This window comes from Mauremys reevesii, linkage group 2, assembly GCF_016161935.1.
Source record: "Mauremys reevesii isolate NIE-2019 linkage group 2, ASM1616193v1, whole genome shotgun sequence".
NCBI classification, from domain to species: domain Eukaryota; kingdom Metazoa; phylum Chordata; order Testudines; family Geoemydidae; genus Mauremys; species Mauremys reevesii.
In genome coordinates, this window is record NC_052624.1 from 170,788,159 (window position 1) to 170,806,777 (window position 18,619).

The 18,619-nt window shown below is 46.2% G+C and overlaps 1 protein-coding gene across 2 annotated transcripts in view; it reads right to left on the reverse strand.

Annotated features, from left to right (window-relative positions):
- PXDC1 (PX domain containing 1) overlaps window positions 1-16,723 on the reverse strand; it is a 33,263-nt gene extending 16,540 nt beyond the window's left edge. Inside the window, exon 1 of one of the 2 annotated variants that reach the window (XM_039527541.1) lies at window positions 15,360-16,723. In XM_039527541.1, coding sequence (XP_039383475.1) covers window positions 15,360-15,615 — 256 coding nt within the window. In that variant the 5' untranslated portion in view covers window positions 15,616-16,723. The remainder of the gene's footprint in view (window positions 1-15,359) is intronic. The other variant, XM_039527540.1, reaches the window with a different exon arrangement.
- Between the last annotated feature and the right edge of the window lie 1,896 nt (window positions 16,724-18,619).

Here is an 18,619-nt window from a genome sequence, read left to right on the forward strand (position 1 = left end):
AACAAGGTAAACACATTGTAAGCAAGAATGAAAATACAAAACATGCAAGTGGACGTCTATATGTAGTAGACAGATCTAGTTTGCTCAAGAATATGTGGAAAGGCATCAAACAGCATGCCTAATTGATACACGTCTTTTACCTCAGGAGATGATGACCCATTGTTCAGATGTAGCTCCCCTAACTTAATTTCAGAGTGTTGTTGTGTTGGAACACAGGGTGGGATATTAAATCAAAAAACCCCAAATCCTCTTTCTAGAGCCATGATCCATCTTTATTTCTCAAAGAAGAGTGGAAAAGAAAATACCCACACAAGAGAAGAGGAAAGAATCAAACACAAGCTAAACAAAGCTCTTTGAGAGCAGTCTCATATTTCTTTGAACGTAATACGGTACAAGAGCAATAATCAAAGGAAGATTTTCAAAACCCTATTTGTAAACAGCTAGACTGCAGGACAAGTGGCTTTTGCTACAACTGTCATGGTAATCATCCACCATGAACGTTATCACACAGCCATAGAAACGATCAAGATGGAAAAAGACATTAGGTCCTCTACACCATCTTAATATCCAGTCAGTGCAATATATTTAGAGTGCTTTGTCTCTGTTTTAAATGTCTCAAAATAAGAGTTTTCCACCATAATATTTGAGAGATTTTTTTCACAACCTAACAGACCTCATTGTTGGGAAATGAGGCAGTCCTAAACGCTGCTGCAGAAAAAAATCCAGCAAACTGAAAAACCTGGGTGAATCTTTTAAAAGCAGACAACAAAAACGTGTAAAATAGTTTGAGGTAGAACCCTGTCCTTGAGCACTCTGTTAATTTTTGTGGTTTTACACTCATATTTTCCTGTTTTTAAAAAAAGTTTTAATCCCCTTGTTTCTGTGTGAAAGACCCATACAAGACTGTCAAACATACAAAACGAACAAACTAAGGACAAAAATATAGAAAACTTTCAATCTCTCTCTGGCATTGTTATTTTAGGCTGTGGCTACACTACACAGTTTAAAGCGGTGCGGCTGTGGCACCGCAGCACTGCTAGTGCAGATACTCTAATCTGATAGGAGAGAGCTCTCCCATCGATTTAATTAATCTGGCCCCTGCACGCAGTGGTAGCTACGGTGGCGGGAGAAGCTCTCTCCCGCCAACACAGCACTGTCCACACTGGCACTTAGATCGGTATAACTTACATCGCACAGGGGGGCGGCTTATTCACACCCCTGAGTGACATAAGTTATACCGACATAAGTAGTAGTGTCTACACAGCCTTATTTTAGGTGTTGCTTGTAGCACTGGCACATACGTAACTTCCAGGCAGAAGTGTGAGTTTAGGCTGGCAATGGTCCTTAAAGTACAGCTTTAGTTAAAAAAAAGGTTACAGACTATCTCAACAGCAACTACTACTGGCAGTGGGCCCCAAATTTACATCATCCACGGCAGAGCAGAGGATTGCCAAGGATGGACCAATAGGATGTTGGATGTGTTGTCACATTCTGCTATATTCTACACAAATCCATTAGGCACACTGTAACTTCCCCTATTTCTTCCATGCTCAAGGAAGGAAGAGGTTCCTTGCCCAGAGCCCGAGTCAACTCCCACTGAAATCAATGCGAGTATTTCTATGGACTTTAAAGGGAGTTGGATTGGGCCTAAAGAAAGTAGACATAGCAAAACCAGCAGCCCTTAATATTGGGGTGCTCAGAAACTTGATCTAGCTCTGAATTTTGTAACTAATAGGCACCTACAGAGATTCCATCTTACTACAATGTAGGTGAATAGGGTTATTGGGAAGTTGGACCAACATATAGATATAGCCTCATTTTCTACGTCTTTCTAGTTGCTTGGTAGCCCATTTTGCCAGCTCTTTATTCCAGGCCAGCCCCACCTGTGCTTTGACATGGGGCCAATGATTCTATATGCAAAGTGGCACTGTACTGTTTGCCTGGCTTTTACTAAGTAGGTAAGTAAATAAATCCATGTATTCCTGTCTTAACATTAGTGACATCATAGCAGAATTTTCTGTAGCCTTCACGATCCATTGCTAATTTCAAGGGCTGAGCAGCTGACCTTCCAGTGATCTGCCATATACTATCCATCCATCATTGCCTCGTTGGTCATCCCCCACTACAATCATTCCTTCCATAATAACTTTCTCGGGTTATCCATCTCTACGCCTAACATGACCAAGTACATAAGTTCGCATCTGTTGATTTCCAATATCAGGATCTGATTTTCTCCAGTAATATTTCTAACATAGGCATTCATCTTTTTTTCCTGCCAGACATACAGCATTATATAAAAACTTTCTGCAAATCCTTGGACACAATGGAACTACTTGCATGAGAACAGACTATTTGTGTAAGTAAAGGTTTTCAGCATTGGGCTCCAGTGTTGCAGATTCAAGACACTGACACACCTTCTAATCTTCCTAAAGAGATGGTTGGCAGGAATCACTACTTAGAGAAGAATATTTGTCCACGTAAGAGCTCTCTCTGTCTACAATGGCCTATTCCAGGGGTAGGCAACCTATGGCATGCAAGCTGATTTTCAGTGGCACTCACACTGCCCGAGTCCTGGCCACCGGTCTGGGGGGCTCTGCATTTTAATTTAATTTTAAATATTGTTTCTTAAACATTTTAAAAACCTTATTTATTTACATACAACAATAGTTTAGTTATATATTATAGACTTATAGAAAGAGATCTTCTAAAAACGTTAAAATGTACTACCGGCACGCAAAACCTTAAATTAGAGTGAAGAAATGAAGATTCAGCACACCACTTCTGAAAGGTTGCCGACCCCTGACCTATTCTTTCATCAGAAATGGCAGATGAGATTTTTAGTCTCTGGAATTTCACAGGCCACCCAGTAGGGGGTTCTACAGCTCCATGCATCCACCAAGATTTTCCATCATAAGCAAGAGATTTCACCTCTAGTACATGTTTCTAACCTCTAGATCATGGAAAAGAATCAGCTACGGACCAAATACAAAAAACAAAAACCTACCAGAAACGGGAACAGAAGGCTTTATAGCTTTTAGCACAATAAAAAAACATTTTTATTAAAACCTTAAACAATGTAACAGAAGAAAAGAAGCAGAGTGGGGACGAAGGAGATTAGGAGTGATGAGAGGCAGCGAAAACTCCTACCCTTTTGCTTTTTTACCGAAAGCCTGCAAGAGCCATCCATGCTCACTTGTTACCTCTGAAAATAATGCTTCCTCTCAGTGACTGACAAGTACCAATTTGTGGCCAGACTGTATGATTAGCACATGGGTCTGCTTTTAGGATCATGCAAATCAGCACTGCCAGAGAGAGAGCTCCAGGAAGGCTTTGCCCACATGCATGAATAAGGACTATATATGCATGAATAAATCGCTATAAACGTTCTCACTCACTACAAACATGCAGCCTAAAGCTGCTGATCTTATACCATTAGTCACTATGAATTCAGCTAGGTACAGGCCCCTCTGCTTTATACATCTGCATTCTAAATATGTGGAAAATACCCAAATGGTTTTACATGTAAACTGAAGCCAGCATAATTTCATTTGTAATATTTGCACACATTATATAATTTTAAAAATTAACAGGTACAAGACATGCCATAGTACTGTCAGTAACTGTAGGCCACGATCCTGCAATTTATGGGACTGCTCACATGCATAAGAGTTCGCAGGATCAGTCAGAGTAACTTTTGGCCGAGAGGGTTTCAGGATTTCACCCAAGTCCTCCATTTACACTGCTAACACAGAGTTGGAAACCTTGTTCTGACAGAAGCCCTTAAATAAAGGAAAATAAATCAGAAGAAGATGCCTTGTAGCTTGGAACCCAACTGTACTATTTTTCACTTGTTTAGTCATGCATACGTAGGTTAGCTGAGAGCTGGGAAATATCCTAGTGAGGTCATGGAGAAATGTTGCTCACACTCCTTTTCTTCTGCTGCAGTCTGACTTCTAATTGAAAGCATGTGCTAGATCCTCCCTGGAAACTTTGCTGTGCTGTCTTATTATGTGTACTATGCTTGGACAAATAACTATCATTTCAAGTGATTTAAATGCTGTGAACGCCCATCTTTATCGTTCTTAAGCTAAACTGGATTTCCATGGGCTTCTTCTCCCCACCACAAAACCTTCAGTTATATACAAATGTTACTAAAATGTGAATAATTACCATATTTTAATGTCCATACACCTAAACTTGCACACTGCTGAACTTCTATGTAACACACATACATAGCAAAGCATTTATTTGATTCATTTGCATGTTTTTAACTGATAGGGGGAGGAACTTCACTCAATGGTGCCCAGCTCACTATATCACATGCACTGTTGATGAGAAATGTACATAATGAATCACTTATAAAAAGATCTATTGACTTCCAAGGCAAAATAGCTACATACATACATAAGAGTTGTAAGTCTCACACACCATCCTTAGATAATGCCATGAATAGGTCTTTGGTTTTCCAAAAATGTAGCTATGTTTAAGTTGGCAACATCTCAGACAGGTCCCAAATCCTGTTCATCTTACTCACAAGATTAGCCCTATTGACTCCAATGGGACTAACTCATGGGTAAGGGGCGAAGGGACTGGCATAGAGATCCTCATCCTCCCCTTCCGCTCTTAAGTTTAACTCACTAACCATGGAACCTTACTGGAGCATGGAGGTCAAAGCAAGTGTATGCTTTCTGCAAAGTGTGTGCGATGTTGTACTGTGATTACTATTACATATTAAATAAATCACATTGTACCTTCCTCTCCTCGACCCAGACTGCAATCTCCCATGGGAAAACCCACAGGAGGGAGCAAGGTAAACCAAGAGGTGGACAGTCCCATGGAGTACGTACACTGGCAAAGTTTTCCTACATCGAAAGGGATTGAGGGACCACAAATTTTGGAGGTTGAGCCCCCAACCAATTGCATGGAAGGCAATTAGATCTTACAAATCCCCACCTGCAGGGCATGCATTAGCAACCTCAGCCTGGACTCAGAGGAAGATAAGACAGTCAGTCTACAGCTGTTATTGCCACCCCTCCTCCGCATTTCTGCACAGAATTATACAGGAACAAAGGGACATTCAATTACATTAAAAGGTGGGAAATTCAGAACGGATACAAGGAAATACATTTTCACACAAGGAGCAATTAAGCTGTGAAACTGCTTGTCATAGGAAATAATTGAGGCCAAGAACATAGCAAGATTTAAAAGGGGGTGCGGGGGGAGCTGGGTATTTATATGGCTAACCAAGAATAGCCAGAGTTGTTATAATTAAAGATAATAAAAATGTAGGAAGGGATATTAAATTCCATGCTTCAGGGTTTAAACTAATCTCTAATTATTAGAGATCAAGATGAAACCTATGTGGAGGGCAGATTATCCCACATTGGCCTACTGCAGATTTTTTACACCATCCACTGAAGCAGCTGGTTCGGGCCACTGTTGCAGACAGGATACTGGACTAAATGGACAGATGGTCTGATCCAGGGTGGCAAATCCTATGTCAGGGGTTCTAGCAACAAATTTTTTAGTGGCCTCAGAGTGCAGCCACCAACTCTCACTGGTGGCCGCACTGACACTTTTTTCTTAAAATACTTAATTAACTTTAGGAAAAACAATTAAATATGCACAGATTCACATCCAAATCATTGTAATGTATATTTGTAGGGTTTTTTGGCAGACTCAACAACAAAAATAATGTGGCCTCCCCCATAGCCACCCCTCCCCATCCAGGGCTTAGCGCAGGGGTCTCAAACTCAATTTACCGTAGGGCCAGTGCCAGTCCTCAAATCCTCCCAGTGGGCCAATGTCACTCACGCTGCCCAGAATCCGCCCCCCAAAAACTCTGCCCGCACCTGCCTAAGGCTCTTGGAGGGAGTTTGGGTGGGGGAGGAGGTCTGGGGTAGGGGATTGGGGTGCAGGCTCTGGGAGGGAGTTTGGGTGCAGAAGGGGTGAGTGGTTGGGCTCTGGGAGGGAGTTTGGGTGGGGGAAGGGGTCTGGGGTGCAGGCTTTGGGATGGAGTTTGGGGGCTGGGGTGTGTGTGGGGGTGCAGGCTCTGGAAGGGAGTTTGGGGGCGGGGTGATGTGGGGAGGGGCTGCAGGTTCTGGGAGGGATTTTGGGGGCTGGGGAGGTGTGGGGTCGGGCGCAGGCTCTGGGAGGGAGTTTGTGGGTGGGGGGAATGTGGGAAGGGGGTGCAGGCTCTGGGAGTTTGGAGGCGGGAAGGGACATGCGGTGAGGGGGTGGGGGTGCAGGCTCTGGGAGGGGGGAGGGGGTGCGGCGCTTGCCTGGGGCTCCAAGACGGGGCAGGCCGGGGGGCCTCCGTGTGCTTCTGTCCCCAGGCACTGCCCCCACAGCGTCCCATTGGCCGCAGGGGCACTCGGGGCGGGGGCAGCGCGCAGAGGCACAGCCCCACCCCTGGGCCACTGGGAGGATCCAGCAGCGACTGGAGTGACCAGGCAGACTCCACTCAGCTCCGCTGCCGGGGCACCTGAGGGGGGATCTCCCGGGGCCAGCAGGTGGGGCCAAGGGAAAGCCCGGTCCCGAAACTGCTGGAGTCCCGCGGGCAACACTGGGGAGGCTCGCGGGCCGCAGATGGTCCGCAGGCCAGGAGTTTGAGACCCCGGCTTAGCGGGTCCTGGGGCTTGCTGTGAATATTTGTATATTTGTTAATATCACAGCAACTTAGTAGCTACCTGGGAGGCTATGAAAAGTGATACCGTATATTAATAAATAGACAAGTATCACTTTTCACAGATAGCTAGTAAGTCTGCTGTGAAGTGATACCTGCATGTTTGTTAATTTCACTTTTCTCAGCAAGCCCCAGGACCTATTAACTCTTGGATGCGGGGGAGGGAGACAGCAGAAGCCAGAGGCAATGGTGGGTCAAGAACTCCCCTGCTCCTGCAGCGTTGTGCCCCACCTCTTTCCAGAAGCGGTGCAGGGCGGCACATCCAGGAGCAACAAGGAGGGAGGAGAAGGGGCCGATGCGTCCCCTGCTCCCATCACTACCCAGGAGGCTGTTGTGGCCACACAAAAAGCCCCTAGTGGCCGCATGCAGCCACGATGGCTACATTTGAGAAATGTTGTCCCAAGTTCTTATGAGAGCAGCACCTCTCCTGTGACACCTCGTCTTCAATTCTGCCACACTATCCATGCAGGGGGCTGGGGATGGCGTCACAAAGGCAGCACTTTCCCGCTATCTTCAGGGAGCTGGGGAAATCCACACATGGAGGGTTCAGTCCATGCATTAATTCTGGAGAGAATAATCCAGGTTTTAGAGGTCACCTCTGTGCTCCAAGGGTTTCATTTTCATGTGATGTCACCAACGTTGCTCATTCTGGGGGCGTTTCTTGGGGAGAAGCTGGCAAGCTGTGCTGGGGGCTGGATGTTGGCAGTGTGAAAAAAACATTGTTTTAAATTGGTTACATTCTGAACAGAGTTCTTGCTTGGGAGCATTTAGGGCCAGATTTGTAAAGGTATTTAGCATTATGCATGGAGAGTTAGGTCCTTAGTGAGATTTTCAAAATGTTCATCTTTAGGCAGATAAATACCTGTAAAAATCTGGGCCTTAGCGCACAAATTTAATCCTGATACAACAGGTTTCTTATTTTAAGATCCATAGGTCAGATTATGCAGAGGTAAGTTATAGCACCTAGCAGTATTCCTTTCAAACAACAGCCTGACAAATTCCCCAAAACAGGAATTCAGGAGTAAAAAAGGTGGGTTTTTTTATTTCATTCTATATTTAACTCAACTGTTTGCGCACACATGCACAGCCCAAGGAGGTTAAAGGCAGAGAACTCTGGTCTCTCAACTCACTGGCTTTTTACATACATTCATACCAACATTACCATTTATTATGATAGCGCCTACAAACACCAGTCTAGGTGTTCAGGGCTTTACTGTCACAAGCAAAGAGAACAGTCCCAGCCCTGGTGATCTTGCAGACAGGGTGTCAGGTAAGAAACATGGTATAAGACAGAACACAAAAGACAAAATTAAGTGAGGGAAAAGTGATGGGAGGAAGAGGAAATGAAATGAACTGAGTTTGGCATTAAAATGGAAGTCCCTGCTATCTCTTTTAGCACTGAATTCATACAAACTCAGAAATTCAGCATGGAACATAGACCAAAAAAACCCCAAACTGACAAATTTTATTAATTCATCATGTACTCCAGATTTTTGGATGGCTTTGTTATGAAACCAGCAAGTTTCATCTTATAACATTACAGATGAACCATTCATTTTTGCCATCACTGGACCACACTGTTGAATGATTTGGTGAACATCAGCTGGTTTCAATGGATTTACCTATAACCAAGTAAAACTTGTAAAGGAGACTGAGAAGCAAATGAAAAAATGTGTCCTTTCACTAAAAGGTCCTTAGCAATCGTATGCAACCAATGCCATCCTGGAAGAGCTGAATCTAAAGACCACTAAGGCAAATAAAAAAACTGAATTTCAGTCGGACTACACTGCTAGAAGCCTGAAAATGAAGATCTGTTCCCTTTTGTCCACCAGACTGAAGTTCTGAACTCTGTTAATGAGCTATTGACATTGTCAACAGTGAAATGGGGCACAATAGATGCAGTGTATTTATCCGTATTGTCACAGTACTGTAACAGCTGCTGTCTTTGGAAACTGCTAAATTGCCTCTGTAATGCTCCCTTCACACATATATTAAACTCCCAGATGGTCTTGTAAACAGTGTATAAGAGAGCACACATAACACAGTAGGTTACGGGTACAGAAAGTGCAGCAAAATGTGACAGTCTTCTAGTGCGTGTAGTCCAGATCATGCAGCCCTCAGTCCTTCCTGGTGCACTGCAGATGTGACACAGAAGCAGCTGAGCATCTCTTTCCCATTCACTGATGTAACAGGGGAGGAAGGCAGAGATGATCCAGCATGAAACAGAAGTTGTGTTTCAGGAGATAATGTGGAGGAGGATAGGAAAGCTCTGATGTGCCACAGATAATTAATTATTGGTGACACCAACATTCTCGTGAAGGACAGAGAAAAATGTGAAGAGGAAGAAAGGAAACAGAAAGTAGGCCAAGCAAAGTGAGACATGACGGGGACAAACAGCCTGGGAAAGACTGACGAAGAAAGGAAGAGAAAAATCAGACTAGATGGGACGGGGGTGGGGGAGGAAGCAGCCGGAAGAGAAGCAATCTGAAAAGAGAAATACAGCAGAACAGCCCTATGAGACAGATGAGATTGTGTGTACTGAGAGTGTGTGTGTAGGTTCAGCAGAGGTGAAAGTAAGCTGGTACGGTCCAGTACAGCGTACTGGCTTCCCCAGGCGGCGATTTAAATGGCCTGGGGCTCCCGGCAGCGGCCGGAGCTCTGGGCCCTTTACATTGCCACCAGAGCCCTGCTGCCGGAGCCCCTGGGTAGCAGAGGTGGCCAGGAGCCTCGGGGTTCGGTTGGTGATTTAAAGGCCCTGCCTCTTCCCATTGAGGCCACACCCCTCCAGTTGAGGCCATGCCCCCTGCTCAAGACTCCAGCATACCGGTAAGTCCTTTAAGTTACTTTCACCCCTGAGGTTCAGGCACTACACACAGCCATAATGTGAATGGCCATTCTGGCAGTGCATTTGAGCTTTCATGCTTACCATCCAGGTGTCTCTACACTGGGAACATGAACCTTCATAAAGTTATTAGCACATGTTAAGAGTTTATAAATACAAGGATCAAATTCTGAAGTCTGTGAGGGCAGAGTTTCTGGAAGCAGAATTTGGCCCAGGAAAACAGCACTAGAGTGTATAAAAGTGTTACAGTTCCACTCCATTAGGATTCCCAGAAAATACATAATCACTCAAACGGCCAAATTTATCACTGGCTTCAGTGAGATTGTGCTTAGGAGATAAAATTTAGATTGATCAAGAAGCACTAGGGCAGGGATCAGCAACCTTTGGCACATGGCCCACCAGGATAAGGCCCCTGGCAGGATGGGCCGTTTCGTTTACCTGACGTGTCCGCAGGTTTGGCCAATTGTGGCTCCCACTGGCTGCGGTTCACTGCTCCAGAGCAATGGGGGCTTCAGGAAGTGGCACAGGTTGAGGGATGTGCTGGCCACCACTTCTTCCCGCCCCCATTAACCTGGGACAGTGAACTGCGGCCAATGTGCCAAAGGTTGCCGATCCCTGCACTAGGGGCTGGCTCCTGCACTCGCTGAATTCAGTGGGAGGTTTGCTTTTGACTTAATGGGTGAAGGATTGTGCTTGAAGAAGTCTCTAACTACTCAATATTATTTTCCAGGCAGTAGCCACTTCTCGTTCATTCTATGACAGATTTGTACCTCATTTTCTCTATTTTACTTTATTAATTTGATCTAGTACGATTATTTCTGGATCTCTTTAGAGTGAATTGATCATTTTTATGTCAGCCCCCTAATCCTTTTTGCTGTCTTCCTCACCAATTTTTACAGAGGAGGTAATTTTGAATAGATGTAAGCAGAATGTAGAGTGGTAATGACAAGAATTGTAAAGTACTGTGTATGTCTGTGAGTAATAAGACTGCACTTATTGAGCCAGTCTGCACTTTTATATTGTATTGTTTGTGCAGGCGCTTAGAGTAAGGGATAGGTGCACTTCAGACACCCAAAGAAAATACTATGAAGATTCTGGTGACATCATAATGAATCATGAGAATGAAGATTGTCTGTCATTATAAGAACAGGAATCTGATTAGAAGACAAAATTTATGCCCCTGCAGAGAGTGGCAAACAGCATGGAAACAGACTTGTTAGCCAGCTTACTATTAATGTGTAAGAAAAACGTTTTACAAAAGCATCACTGTAATAAGGAGTACAGCTGTCCTAGACACTCACACCTCATGCTGATGAGCGTACTTGGCCTTTAGCCTCATTATGCATTCCAGATATCCAGGTATCAAGTATACTTTCCCATGAAGTCTTATTGCTTATACTGTGTATACTACTTGTACTATAGTACAAGAGACTGATACTCTGTATGTGTAGACCTCCCCACTCCCTATACAGAAAGGGGAAGGTGATCAGCTATCCCCATAGCAGCATTCCTCTCCCTCCCTGCACACACTTTCTCTGGAACTGCCAGGGCATGTGAAATGAAATAAAGCTGGCGGCTAATAAAATGTGATAATCCCTAATCTCTAATCCCTCTGGTGAGAATGCCCCTGTCCTGGCATAGTTGTAATCAGGGGAGACCATGCCAATGCAATTCCACTGGAACATGTAATCAGTGGTTCTCAAACTTTTGTACTGGTGACCCCTTTCACATAGCAAGCCTCTGAGTGTGACCCCCCTTATCAATTAAAAACACCTTTAAATATATTTAACACCATTATAAATGCTGGAGGCAAAGCAGGGTTTGGGGTGGAGGCTGACAGCTCGTGACCCACCCAATGTAATAACCTCACAACTCCCTGAGGGGTCCTGACACCCAGTTTGACAACCCCTGATGTAGATGGTCTTGTGCCCTTGGTGGATTTTGTGAGCCTTATGGACCAGACCCTGCCTTTCTTCTGTGGATGGAGGAGAACCGTTCCCCTGTCTCCCACACAGCAGAAGAATACAGACAAAACTGCATGAGAGGAACCTCATTAAATTCCGTTTCCTATGCAGGTACCACACCACCTAAGGGTACAACATGGCTCATAAAGTCTGATCTTTGCAAGATTCTGATAACCCTCAGTTCACATTAAAGTGGCAGGAACATTTATGCTTTCATGGAAACTCTGGTCTAAAGGAATACAAATTAATACTACTCTCGACTTGCTTTTTCAGTCAGAATTTTTGCTGGGTGTGCTGGTACCCGCCCCCATTAGGGCACAAAGTCACTGGAAAAGTTAAGATATATTAACACAGCAGCTCATGGCATTGAGCACCACTAGGAAGGGCTCAGGATCCTGGGGTTTTGCAGGTCCAAATGCTGCAAAGTTCATAATGAAAAGCATGCTTGGTGTAATATTATAGCCTGACCCCCAATGAGAAGAGATCTCCCAAGACCATGTACCCTGGTACCAAGCACATGATCAAGACTTTCTATCTAGGGAATCCTTGTTGCAGTACAGAAGCATGCATTTATACCAGATCGGTTCATTTGCACAGATGCCCTGTGCAAGGGTCAATGATATTTCTTCAGACTGAAATAGATTTACATGTAACAGACTTCAGAAGGCAAAACACTGGTCTACACTTCAAATTTGTGTCAGTATAACTATGTTGCTCAGGGGTGTGGATTTTCCTGTCAATATAGCTACCACCTCTTGAGGAAGTGGAGTGCCTATGCCAACGGGAGCAGCTCTCCCATCAGCATAGGCAGTGACTTCACTAAGCGCTACAGCAGGGCAGCTCCACCTGTGCTGCTGCATATCTGTAAGTGTGGACAAGCCCTGAGCTACAGAACTCTAATCTCAAAACAAACCACAATCAGCTTGCAACTCCTTCTTAAAGATTTAAAATATGTATTTCTCCAGTATTCTCCCCACCTCTTTTTTTAGTATTCCTAGTGCAACAGCGGCCAATATGGGTCTTTTTTCCCCGTTACCTTATTTTTGCATAAGCATCATTAATGCTGTACAGTTCAGGAAATAGTGGATGGGGGGGGGGGGTGTCACTACAATTTGCTGTTACTGCGCAAAGAGGAACATACCAGCACAGAATGTTAGCTTTGTTTTGAACCCACAAGTATTTATAGTCCCACGAAAGGAGTGGTCTACCATCTCTTTCTAAAATTTCTGCAGCTGAAAAGTGGACATTTTTAAGCCTACAAATTAATAACCATTTTTAAGATCAAACTATTTTAGCTCAATTTTTAGGTGTCTGCTACTTGAAAATATCCCTTAACTTTTATATAACATAGTTTGACAAAGTGTATATAAATGATAGGATAATCTAATTCTTCTGATGCTACTTAAATGTATCTACTGTAACCAGAAGTACTTCCAATTCCTGCTCTGCAATGCAAATTTGACTCACAATGCTTTCACTGCTTCCATAAAGATTGAAGATGCAAATAAAACTCTGCCAGGCACTTTTGGAAAAGCTAGGATCAACCATCTATCTAACTCAGTGCTAATGCCTAGAAACTGTGTGACTTTCTACTGGGTTAAATATATTGAAATTTATGGAAAAATGTGATTCTTCTTTAAAATGCTACATGCAGAAACCTGAGATCCAAAAAGTGTATCTAAAATGGGGTCATACCCCCTATGTATACCAAACACATTATAAAATCCCCTGCTTAAATCCAAAGTATCATTTAGTTAAAGAAGATTTGCCTGTATATGTGGCCAGACATGCACAAGTTCTGGTGAATAAATATGAAATACAGACTGTACAGAGAAATGCAGTGATACCTCATTACCGCAGTCATTTTTCACAGAATTTCATTTTAAGAAGTGGGTTAACTGTAACTGGAATTATCAGCTACATACTGCAAATACTCAGAAACAATTTAGGTCTTTGATTCCATCACATTCACGTGTTTCACTGTAAATAGTTTCCATCATTAGCCAGTTCTTGAGATTTAAAATATCTTAACCCCCAAATCATAGAATTGTCAGCATTAAAAATAATGTAGGGAGATAGACGCTCCCAATGACTGTAGTATTAGGGCTCAATTCTTCCACCCGCTCCTCATGCACGTCATTCACTGTGGAAGCCTACTGAAATCAGGATGACAATTTATGTGGGAAAGATTACTCACAGAAGTGAGGGCTGCAGGACCCAAGCCTTGCACAGGAATTAAATCTCCTAATGTGCTAAGGAGGTTTCCTGACCTATTCATCAGTTATAGTTCATGCTCCGTGGGACCATCGAGTTGGGGCATTGGCATTTCAGTGGGAGTGAAAAAGCACAAATGGGGCCTCTGAAACATGTAATTAAAGCCTAATATTTTGCAAGAGTGGTCACTGATTTGAAGGGCCTCACTTGAGACAACTAGGGCCTGGTTTTTAGAGGTGTTGAGTACTCACAGCTCCAACTCAAGTCAATAGGGCCTATAGGTGCTCAGCACCACTGAAAATCGGGCCCAAAGTATGTTAAATTGAGTGCCCAAATCAGTAGGCCTTAGACTTGGCAGCCAGCTCAAGGGTTTTCAGCTTTTATACAGCAAGGTTCCCCAGTTGACTGCAGGGGGCACTCAGTGCCAAGACTGTCAGGAAGCATTCCTTCCTCCCTCAGTGTCAGCTGAGAAAGGATGAGGAGGGGAAACAAGATGAACTAAAATGAGCAACTCTACATTTTCAGAAACAGAAAGAGAAGCAATTTCCCATGAGCCTAGAATACAGCACAGGAATCAGGGGGAAAGGGGCGGGGCAGAAGAATATATTCCAGATATTTTTAACAGGACAAAATGACAACACAAATAGATGGAGACTTGGCAGGAGTAAAGAAAGCAGGAGGCTTGAGTGACTGACAGAGTCACTATGCCTGCAAGACATATTTCACTTTGAATTACTCTAGAAAAAAAATGATATTTTAACCACCTTAGCATGGGGAAAACTCTCTGATGCTACCTCCAACCTCAAGGACCATGTCTTTTCTCACACAGGTGAGAATCAGAAGCAACTCCATTGAAGTCAGTAGAACTACACTGGTACAAAGGAGCAGAGAATCAAGCCTCAGAATTTAACTCTCCATCACCCTGCACTGGGGCCCAGCATAGGATGCTTAAAGAGAGATAGCAGCAGCAAACTTCCATGTTCTCATGGGAAAATATACACAAAGTCTGGACTTTCCCCCCTATTATTAGCCCTATAAGTCTGCTCTATTGACTGTGAAGAGCTGCAGACTTCCCACTTTCAATACCCGTGTTTCCCCCATACCACCCCAAAAGCCCCCGCATCCCTCAGAGTGTCTCGGGCAGGGGTGGGGAGGTGTTAAATCAGTGCGGATGGAGCAGTAAACACAGATTATGTCAATTAGGCTCACTTGGCCCAAGAGGGGGTGGGACAGTATTCTAAGCACCCTCTCTGCAATTACATCCACAGGGTGCATCCGAATTTGGTGCTCGTGCCTATGTGGAGCATGATGACTGAGTTCGGTTTCCCGGCAATCTGGGCCCAACCTCTGGCGCAGATTCTCTCCACTGCCTTGTATGAAGGGTTACCAGGCGGTATTCCGCAGCCACTGGACACAGCTGTAAGTTGCACAGTGGAGAACCCAGCGCGTTATATGGCGTTTAACCCTTTCCTCCCCCACTCGTTCTGTAGCCTGTCAATCGCTCCAGGAACACGACTCCAACCCACACAGGCAACAACAGAGCCTGACTCTCCCCAGCAACTCCGCTCCCTCTCCCCACCCTCTCCAGGGCGTAACACCCCAAGCCAGGAGCAGGGTCTTAGGCAATAGGAAGGAAGCCAGAAGCTGCCCAAACCTTGGAGCAGGGGGGACTGTGAGAGCTCGGGGCGATCCTCCGGGAAGGAGTCCAGCAGCCTCTTGAAGAGGCGGCCCAGGTCCGAGTAGCTCCGGTGCAAGTAGAGCACGTTCCGGTCCGACCACTCGGTGCGGATCTCGAAGAACTCCTCCTCGTCCCCGCGCCGATTGATGATGAGTCTCCGGATGCCGTTCACCCAGCAGCCCCTCACGTACATGTTCACCAGAGAGGTGCCCTCAAACACGGCCGAGGCCATCCCGCCGCTGCCCGCACATACCCCGGCGGGGAGCAGCCTCCTCCCGCTGCTGGGGAACCCAACGGTAGCTGGGGGGCGGGTTGCAAATCAAGGGGATGGGGGGTGCGATGCGACCCAGCCCGCAAAAAGCACGGGCTGAGTCTCCTCCTGCGCCGGAGGGAGGGAGGTCCCAGCCCTGCCCTCCTCCCGCTGCAGCGGTGCTGCGTGTCACACGCCCGGCAGGCAGCGGCACGGCGGAGAGACCTCGACGGGCAGTAACTTTCCCCGACTTTCTTGCACTTTGCGCGGCGCCCGGCAGCCGCGTGGCCAAGGCAGGAGGCAGCGCCCTTTGCAGTCCGATCCCGGGCGCTCCCTGCACACTCAGCTCTTGCTGCGCCTTGGCTCCTTCCCCACGCAGCAGCTCGAGGAGGCGCCTCCAGGCAGGCAGCCCTCCCCGCTCCCCGCTCCCGCCCCGCCGGCTCCTCTGCGCCCGGGACTCCGCGCGGGGGAGGGTCGCGAGTTCCGCTCCCCCGGCCTCGGCTTCCTCTCTCCGGATCCCGCGGGGGCGGGATGCTGGGGGCGGCTGCTGGGAGTCTCCCGGCGGCAGCAGGCAGAGGCCGAAGCCCCCTTTGCCTCCTCTCGCCAAGGGACTAGGGCCGGGTTATTGCAACGCGATCGGGCGCGCTGCCCCCTGGCCCCGCCTGGGCGGCTGCTCTGCGCGCTCCGGCCGGGGCAGCTCCCTGCTGCTCGCTGGCGCTGCCGATCCCGGCACGCTGGGGAGGGGTCAGCGAAAAGCCCCGGCCCGCGGAGCCTCCTCCTGAGCTGCGCTTGCCAGGCTCCCTCCCCGCAGCAGCAGCAGCAGCAGCAGCTGAGAGTCCACAGCCAACACCCGCCCCATCCCCAGCGCTGAGCAGGGTCCCAGGCCGGGGTCCTGCGCCTCGGGGTGATCTCACAGACAGCCACTGAGCGGCCGAGAAATTGCTCTCCCTCCCACTGAGCCTACAAGTTTTTCTTCCAGCCCCAATAGCTGGGAAGAGACAGCTCCCCCCGTCCCAGCCGCTGGCTGCTGCATTCGCGGCCTCTCCGCGCCCGCTTCTAGCCTGCACGTGGCTTTAAAGGCAGACCCCGCTGCTCTGGAGAGATGCCTTCCGCAGCAGGAGTGTCGGCGGCTCTCCGGGGGGATTGGCTCGGAGATGAGTGCCTGCCATATCGAGCCTCCCACGCAGTGTTAGCTAAAGCAGGACAGGAGCCTGGACTCGTGGTGTACTGTTGAGGAAAGAGCGAGACTAGAAGCACATATGGGATTATAGCGGCAAAGCAGGGGGGAACCTAGCAAACTCGCTGGTGCTTTCCACCAATCTGGCTTTCCCTCTTTGCCCCCGAGGGCCAGCAGCACCCCTGACTGAGCCTGCAAAAGCATTGCACGCGTTCTCGCAACCATACAGTAGTTTGGTTCACCCCCATCCTAAGCAGATCCTCATTAAGGAGAAATCAATGCTGGGGCTGGATAGCATGGGTGTAAGGTCTATCAGTCAAGAGAGCTATCTGCCAGAACTAGAGAGATGCCTATTATGGGGGGGGGGGGGTGAGGGTTGTTGTTCGAGTTGTTTGAAACACCTGTGAATCTGAACAGTAAGTGGTACTTCCTAGACCCAAAGTAAATGAAGGCACAAAACCAGAAGTGTTTGGTTGGGGGTACCTGCACCTTGATGAAGAATTTTTGCTTATTGGCAAATTGCAACGCGATCGGGTTCTGCTCCCTTGCAGTTCACCAGCTCTGACAGCAGAACTGCAGTGAGGGAAGAGTGGGCTGCTGGACACTTTCCCTGGACCCTACAGTGGCCAGAAGTGAGAGGGGTAGGTTCTTTGGAAGACCTAAGGTTCCCACATTAACCTGCTACTGTACTCAGTAGCACATCAGAGCTGGTTTGCTGATGTGATAAACTCCTAGGGTTCCTCAGACCAGGATTGCAGCCAACAAACCAACAGCTGAGGATGCAAGCAGAGGGCAGATACAAGGAGTTACCAGAGCTGTGGAACAGAAAACCTATAAGGATGGACAGATAGCTACTCTGAGGGGATTGCAGCTGAATCAATGTTGGGGGGATGGTTGTGTAGCTTTTTCATATGAAAGGTACTGCACATTGCATTGTTGTTTACCTTTATTGCAGATATTGCTGAATTTTAAAACACTTTAAATTAAGAAAGGGTGAAAAAGATGCTTGACACGTAAACTACATGAAGCCTTGAGTAAGCAAAACCCTCTCAATTTTCAACTTGTTGGTAGGAATTGCTGATAAGTCACTAAAACATTCTGATGCTTCAAGACACACAACAGAAGAATTTTGATCCTTTTCCCAGGGACGCACACATAAACTGCCCACACTCTCTATTGACTCAATTTCTTTATCAGCACAGCTGTGTTAAATCCATTCTACAGCACAATAGAACGTCAGAGAAAAGAGCAAACCACAACTGAACCATATTTCCCCAATTTAATTTTCATTATAGATCATATTGAATTTTTTTAAAAGCTGGAGTAATGATACCCAAGTCCCTTAAGATTGAACTGGATCCTGCCCCAGTCAAACTAAATAGCCAACAAACTGACCTCAGTAAAAAAAAGCAGGATTGGGCCTAAATCTGACAAATGAAAGTAAACCAAATAAGCAACTCAGCAATCTACACAGAAATTTCACACATTGCTACCACAGCAGACAGTGCAGTGTGTGGTAAAGGCCCACCCACTTCTTGGCTCTCCACAAAAAGATTCCATATCACTGACAGACAAGACTTCTCTTCTGTATTTGTTATTAGCTGTTAGGAATAGTCAATGTGTTTTCAAGGAAAAGGGATTGATGTGAACTTTTGTACTGAGGGAAGAACTTAACACAGTTCTTTGTGTTATAAGGGGGCTTTTGTAATCTCTTCTCTTGTTCCAGTACATGGTGGTCTCCCAAGTTCTTCAATGTAAAAACAAAACAAGAGAGGCATTTTATTTTCTAACTGTTGCTGTGGTAACCCA